Source organism: Mesocricetus auratus, unplaced genomic scaffold (genome assembly GCF_017639785.1).
Source record: "Mesocricetus auratus isolate SY011 unplaced genomic scaffold, BCM_Maur_2.0 Super-Scaffold_6731, whole genome shotgun sequence".
NCBI classification, from domain to species: domain Eukaryota; kingdom Metazoa; phylum Chordata; class Mammalia; order Rodentia; family Cricetidae; genus Mesocricetus; species Mesocricetus auratus.
The window spans coordinates 1250855-1258491 of NW_024429185.1; the positions used below are offsets into that span (position 1 = coordinate 1250855).

The 7637-nt window shown below is 57.8% G+C and overlaps 1 protein-coding gene across 1 annotated transcript; it reads left to right on the forward strand.

Annotated features, from left to right (window-relative positions):
* The first annotated feature begins 698 nt into the window (after positions 1 to 698).
* Positions 699 to 6536, forward strand: Hapln4 (hyaluronan and proteoglycan link protein 4). Its single transcript, XM_005086148.3, has 5 exons — positions 699 to 895; positions 1591 to 1711; positions 1903 to 2265; positions 2878 to 3201; positions 4178 to 6536. The coding sequence occupies exons 1-5, from the start codon at positions 893 to 895 to the stop codon at positions 4567 to 4569; spliced, it is 1203 nt and encodes a 400-aa protein (XP_005086205.1). The 5' UTR covers positions 699 to 892; the 3' UTR covers positions 4570 to 6536.
* The last annotated feature ends 1101 nt before the right edge of the window (positions 6537 to 7637 follow it).

Genomic DNA, 7637 nt, shown 5'->3' on the forward strand with positions numbered 1-7637 from the left:
CGACAGAGATGAAACCCAGGACCTCATGCATGCAAGGTGAGCCCTCCTCCAACTGAGCCTCAGCCCCAGGACCAGCATGGCCAGGCTAGTCTCAGACTTGCTGAGGTTTCCGTCTATGGCTCCAATCCCGTGTCCCTCTTTCCTTTTTCCGTCTCCCCCATGCTGGACTGAGACTTGATACACAGCAGAAGATGACTTTGAACTGCTGATTCTCCTCCTCCCCCCGGAGTACTTGGGTAACAGTCCTGAGTCACCACCATAAAATGAAGTGTGTATGGGGCTGCAGGAAGGGTGGTGGACTTAGATTTCCCTGCGCTGGCAGAAACTGGGAGACTTGGTTAAGGAACTTGGCCAGCCCGCAGTAGTGGCGCACACCTTTAATCCCAGCAATGGGGAAGCAGAGGTAGGGGGATCTCTGTGAGTTGGAGGCCAGCCTGGTCTACAGAGTGAGTTCCAGGACAGCCAGGGCTGGTACACAGAGAAACCCTGTCCAAAAAAAAAAAAAAAAAAAAAAAAGTGGGGGGGGCGGGGCTTGGCGAGCCAGCCTCGGTTTACCTATCTGCTCACTGGGTGATTGTATCCTTCATATTCCTTTGCAGCCACACCAGTCGTGGAGTGCAAACTGGGCCTGCGAGACTCCTCCACTGGCTAAGGTAGTCCTCGTGGCTGGGAGGTCGCGACGTCGCCGTGTTCCCAGCTCAGCGGCGCCTGGGCTGCCCCTCCCCCTCCCCAACTCCGTGCGGTGAACACGGCTCCTTTAAAGCCCCGCGCGTCCTCCTCCCCTTGCAGGCAGACGCCGGGATTGCACGGACCGCGGGACCGGCTAGCCGGAACGTTGTGCGCCTGCGCAGTCGGGAAGCGCAGGGGCCGCTCGGCGGGGGCCGCAACCAGGATGGTGAGTGCTGTGCTGCACTGGGCTCCTGATCTCTCCTGCTCTCCTGTGTCTCTGTTTCTCTCCTCCTCCTCCTCTTGTTTTCCTCTTGCCTCCTCTTTCTCGTTCTTCGGTACTTTCCCCTTCTCTGCCCCCCGATGTCTACCCTTTATTTGGAGGGGGAGAGTGCTCACTTTTTCTTTTTCCTGTCTCTACCCACCAGCCTCTCCTTCCTCTGAGTCTCGGTCTTTCTCTGCGTCTTTGTCTCTGGGTCTCCATCTCTATGTCTCTGTCTGTGTTTATCTCTAGGTTTCTGTCTCTTTCTCTGAATTTCTGACTCTGTGTCCCTGTCTCCGCGTCTCTGATCCTGTCTCTGTCTCTGGGTCTCTCCGTCTCTACCTCTCTGTCTCTCTCGGCCTGGCTCAGTCGCCAGATGTTCCCCCCTCCTCCCGTGCCCGTCCCGCTGCCCCCGGTCCCCCATCCCCCCACTCCGCCGGGCTTGCTGCAGTCTCCTGGCGCGCGGATAACCTTGCGGCCACGATGCGGGCAGCTGCTCCCCCTCCGCCTTGCGCTCCGGTAGCGGGGGTGGGGACATGGGGGAGGGCAAGAGGAGTCACCTGACGCTCGGACAGCACCGAGGCTGAGACCCCTTTGGGGAGGGCAGGACGAGCTGCGGAGGGTCGGGACGGTACAGCTGGACGCAGCTCCTGTGCCCGTAGGCGTGCGCTCCGGCGGCCCTCGGTCCCCGCGCGCTCTGGGCGGTTGCCTGGGGACTCCTCCTGCTGGTCCCCGTGCCTGCCGGGGCGCAGCGTGGCAGGAAGAAAGTCGTGCACGTGCTGGGTGAGTCTTGTGCGGTCCCGTCCCCCGGTCCCCCCCAAGAGCGAAGGACGCGGGTCGGTGGGGTGGTGGGTTGCCGTGGTCCCCAACACTCAGTCTCGTCGGAGCTCCTTTCCTTTCCTATCGTAGACCTACATCCCTTCTCTGGGTCCCCCCACTATCGCACCTTTGATCCCTGATTGGTCGCCCCGCAGAGGGCGAGTCCGGCTCCGTGGTGGTGCAGACGGCGCCCGGGCAGGTGGTGAGCCACCGCGGGGGCACCATCGTCTTACCCTGCCGTTACCGTTACGAGGCGGCCGCCCACGGCCACGACGGCGTCCGCCTCAAGTGGACCAAGGTCGTAGACCCTTTGGCCTTCGCCGATGTCTTCGTGGCTCTGGGTCCCCAGCACCGAGCCTTCGGCCCTTACCGAGGGCGGGCCGAGCTGCAGAACGACGGGCCCGGGGACGCCTCCTTGGTCCTCCGAAATGTCACCCTGCAGGACTACGGACGCTACGAGTGCGAGGTCACCAATGAGCTAGAGGATGACGCCGGCATGGTCAAGCTGGACCTGGAAGGTGACTGAAGCTTGGGCAGAGGAGATTGGGGGACAGTGTGGGGCAAACCGAATCAAGTTGGCACAGTAGAGGTTTTATTGGGTAGGGAAATAGTTCGTCTAAAAATACTTATTACAGCTTTTGTTTCTATGTCTGTGTTTGAATGTGTGTGCATGTGGTCAAGGCATCTTAGGTCCCCTGGAGCTGGAGTTACAGGTGGTTGTGAACCGCCTGATGTTGATGTGGGGAAACTCTCATCGCCCTTTGAAAGAGATCTCTCTGAGTTCAATGCCAGCCTGGTCTACCAAGCTAGTTCCAGTACAGTCTCTCTACACAGAAAGACACTGTCTCAAAAAGCAAATAAACACTTCTTACGTCGGGTTTTGAAGAATGAATGGAATAACGGAGGGTGGGAAAGGGTAGGAAAAACATAAGGTCTCTAACCGCAGAAGAGTAGGCATGAGTAAGCCTGTTAGGGAGAGGGGACAAGCCCCAAGTGAAAACCGAAGGACCATAATGCATGCGAGCTGGCCAGAAGTGTGCTCGTGTCCGAGAGAGAGGACTGAATGTTCTGTTCATGTAAGAGCATGAAAACCCGGCCTACCCGACAGACTCCCATCCGTTTTCACCCAGGAGTGGTCTTCCCCTATCACCCGAGTGGAGGCCGCTACAAGATGACTTTCGTGGAAGCGCAGCGCGCTTGCGCTGAGCAGGACGGCATTCTGGCATCGGCCGAGCAGCTGCACGCAGCGTGGCGGGATGGCCTAGACTGGTGCAGCGCCGGATGGCTGCGGGATGGCTCCGTGCAGTACCCAGTGAGCCAGGCCCGGGAGCCCTGCGGCGGGGCTGGGAGCCCTGGGGCCGCTGGGGGCACCAACGGGGGCGTGCGCAACTATGGCTATCGCCACAACGCTGAGGAACGATATGATGCCTTCTGCTTCACGTCCAACCTCCCTGGTGAGTCCTTTCCTCCAAGAAGAAGAGCTTAAGCCCCGACCTCTGGAAGGATACTTGACCAGAGTCTAGGCCTGTCTCTGAAGTGAGGCTCCACCCATAAATATCTAGGCTCTACCCCTTGAAGGGAGCCCTTCCCTCTTTCCTCCCTCCTATGTGTTATTCCCTCTCCCTGGAAGGAGGCCACCCCTCAAGTTCAAAGGACCCCTCCCTGAAGGCCTGCCTCACATGGATAGGCCCTGATGCTTGGAGGGTGGTCCCACTCCTGAGTGCACAGGCCCAGTTCCTAGAAGAAGGTCCGCCCCAAGCGCATATGCCCTGCCCTCTAGAAGGAAACCCACCCCAGGTGCTTAGTCTCCAATCCCTAGAAGACTGGCCCTAACCACCTAGTCATAGCGCCTGGCAGATGGAGGGAAGTTTGTCTCAGACACATGGACAAGAGCATAGGTCTCATCCCTGTAAAGACCCCCCACACACACACACACAGAATAGGCTCCGCCACAAGGAGACCTTTTCCATCTCATAGTCCCCGACCCCTGGAGGAAGGCCTGACCGAAATGCGTAGGGCCTACCTTGTGGTTGGAGGCCCGCTTCAAGAGTGTAGACCCTGCCCGCAAGAACACAGATCCTCCGCCTAAGGCTACTGGCGAAAACCCTCCCAAACGTAGGTACCGGCCCAAATAGGAGGGCTGCCCAGCGGACCGAGGGACAGAGATCGCCCTGAAGTGCACGCCTCCTGCCTCCAAGAGCATCAGCCCCGCCCCTATGTGACCAGCCCCCCCCCCTTCCCCTGCGCTACTAGGAAGGAGACTTCCCAGGGCTGCCACAGGGGGGCAGTGAAATGCCACATGGCGCGGGCATCGCACTGGCAGAAGCAGATGGCAGGGAATGGGATGGACCCGCAGCTGGGAGTTCCCGGCTTCCGCAGTCCGGCGGGCCCAGCCCCGGCCCCATGCTGACACACCCCCGGGTCCCGCAGGTCGCGTGTTCTTCCTGAAGCCTCTGCGGCCGGTGGCCTTGGCCGGGGCGGCTCGGGCTTGCGCAGCTCGGGGTGCCACGGTGGCCAAGGTTGGGCAGCTGTTCGCCGCGTGGAAGCTGCAGCTGTTGGACCGCTGCACTGCAGGCTGGCTGGCCGATGGCAGCGCGCGCTACCCCATCGTGAATCCGCGCACTCGCTGCGGGGGCCCCCGGCCGGGCGTGCGCAGCCTCGGTTTCCCGGACGCCTCCCGACGCCTCTTCGGCGTCTACTGCTACCGTGCTCCAGGTGCCCCAGACCCGGCCCCAGGAGGCTGGGGCTGGGGCTGGGCCGGCGGAGGAGGTTGGGCAGGAGGATCAAGGGACCCAGCTGCCTGGACCCCGCTGCGTGTCTAGAACCATGAGAACGGGCGTTTGTGGATGTTGATGGCTGAACCAGGGGCTCTGCACACCCCCTGGAGACAGACTACTCACCAGGAATCCCTTGGATACATGACAGCCTGTGGGGCATTGCAGGCTAACTCAGCTACCTATGGTCTTTGGACACTGACCACACCTCCTGAGGTCTGGATACATGACTTACCCCTGCAGTGCGCTGCAAGCTGACACACCTGTTGTGTCCTTGGCCGTTGACTGTGCCGCCTTCTGAGAGACTCTGACAGTGGCCAAGCCCACTTCTTTGGATAGTGGATGTCCCGTCTTCCAGACTTTGTCTAGAAGAGCCATGCTCTCCCCCAACCCCCAGGGTCCCAATACACCAGCAGGACCCCCACGGTTTCTGTGGCCCTCTGGAAAACAGTCCCCCTCAGTCACCTGGAGGCTGGACCCCCAGGATTAGCTGGAGACTGGCCACACAAGCCCTGTATATCCCAGGAGATGGACACTGGTCTTGGACAGTCAGCTAGCTGTCCATTGAAACAGAAAACTGTGTATGGGTCACAAGGTGACCGTGCCCTGTGCCGGCAGGTGACCCAGAGACTCCGTATTCCCACTCTTCCAGAGAGTCCTTATAAGTTTCCAAGGTAACATGCCTTGTCCCCAGTCACTATGGAGGACAGCCCCAACACCTTTGGCTTTATGGGAGAATGTCCCCAGCTGGCTCCCAGGAACAGTGGCCATGCCTACCCCTCAGGTATTTCTCTGGCCAGAGAGTAGACTCACCTGAATGCCCCTTCCCAGGCTCCTTGGGGCTGTCACCAAAGAGATCATTCCCGCAACCTCAAAAGCCCTGAAGTTCTCACTTGCCATAGAGACATGCTGCTCGGCTTCTTAAGATAACCAAGGCCGCTAGTGCAGCTTTACCTGTCCTCTGACTAGCGCACCCGTCGAGATGGCACATCCTGCTTTCCTCTGTAACCATGGATACCACACTTCCTTTCCTCTGGCCTAGAGACCAGACACCTGCCACTCCATTTCTGCCTGTCCCCACCCTGATGAACCACTATGGAGACTGTCTTCCCCCGCTGAATGTCCTCAGGGTGACCCAGCATTAATCTCCATGGAAACAAGCTGCCCCTTTCCCAAGGTGCACCTCCAGCTCTTCTCAGCTGTCTAAGTCCCGCCCCCAGACAGCTTAGATCTCACAGCTGTTGCCATGGAGACCAAACTCTGGTGTCCAAGGTAACAACACCTGTCCCTCCAAGGCTTTCCCTCTAGGGTCCGGTCCTGCTCAGCTGTCTCCATAGAAACCATCACTGTCTCCTTGACAACTGACCTGCAGCTCTCAGGAACTTCTTGCCATGGTCAGAGAACCTCTGAGTGAGCTGCCTACTGTGTTCCTCAGGGGCCTGATGAATGTTTTGTTCAGATGGGCCCAAACAGGTCTCTGCTTCTGGAGCAGCTGGCTGCCACCATTCATTTGCACGCTAACTCTGTTTCAGGCAGCCGCTGGGCCCAAGCCACCACTGCAACCCCAGCCATCATTTTAAATTATCACCCTGCAGGTGGGGAAACTGAGGTTGTGGCACTGCACACGGCCAGAGCTTTTCTTCCTTGGAGATCAAGGAGGGTGGACTGTCTAATTCAGTTTCTGAGGGCCCGTGTGTGCTCAAGGGTCAGGACCAGCATCCAAAGACATCCACAGACAGAGCCATCCCAGACGCAGGAGCTCCCAGCTCTGAGGTGCTGCTTGGAAGCAAGTGCCCTTGCCGGCACCCTCCTGCCTGTCCCATCCATCTCTGCAAACCCACCTTTGAGTGAGGAAGCTGTGGGCTCCAGCCGCAATTTTTGTTGTAAAATGTTTGACCAAGTGACAGAATTTGCCCAGGCTGTTTTCTTCTCTGGGCCAGGATTGTGCTGAGGTCCCACAATGCAGCCTGCAGCTCGTGTTCAATAAACCTTTGTTCCTTTGGATGAATGAGAAACAAGGCTGCTGTGCTCCTCTCTCGTTGGTGCAGTGGGCTCCTCAGGCCAGGCTGGGAAGCAGCTCCCATTCTGCTTCCCCCCACACCCCAACATAGAAAGGAGAGCAGTTTACCAGGTGTCAAGACCTATGACATACTCTCTGACCTCCAAGTGCATTGTGGGTGTGTGCAGAACAATAATTCTGTGATTTTAAATGTGTTCAGTCTTGATCTGGTTGTTGCATTTGCGGTAGCCATCTATAGATTTTACTTAAAATGTCTGTGTGTTTTGTCCGCCCTACTTATGTTCCTGGTGCCCCTAGAGGCCTGAAGAAGTTGGATCCCTAAAACTAGAGTTATGGATGGTGTGGCTTGAGCCTCGGTCCTCTGCAAGAGCAGCCAGTGCTCTTAGTCACTGAGCCATCTCTCCTGCAGCCCCTAATTTTTATCTGTAAACTATTTATTCACTTTTTTGTAATTTATTTATCTTTGCTTTGTGTGCACTGGTGTTTTGTCTGCGTGTATGTCTGTGTGAGGGAGGCAGATCCAGACAGTTGTGAGCTGCCATGTGGGTGCTGGGAATTGAACCCAAGTGCTCTGGAAAAGCTGTCCATGCTCTTAACAGCTGAGTTTGCTTTGTCTTTTCTTTTTTGGTTTTCGAGACAGGGTCTCTCTGTAGCCCTGGCTGTCCTGGAACGCACTCTGTAGACCAGGCTGGCCTCACCTGCCTGTGCTGGGATGAGAGGCGTGCGCCACCACCACCTAGCTCTTTTGTTCTTTTCTCTGTATCCCTGGCTGGGTTCACAATCTTAGCCATTACTCATCGGACTGAAGTAGGAAGATTTCTGTGAACTCCAGACCAGCCTGGGCTTCAGCGAAGACAACCACCAGTCAGTCAGAAGTCCTCTGACTGGCAGGCAGGCAGGCAGTGCGCACCTGCCCTTCCCCAGCGGGCAGAGCTAGCACTGTCTTCCTTTCCTGCTTTAGGGTCGCATGGGGCCCACACCCGTCTCCCTGCCAGAGCCTCAGGAGTGCTGGGGCCAGGGGATGTCTGTGAGACATGTGTGTCGGTCACGTTTCTTCTGTGACAAGATGCTGCCAGAGCAAGTCAAGCGAGGAAGG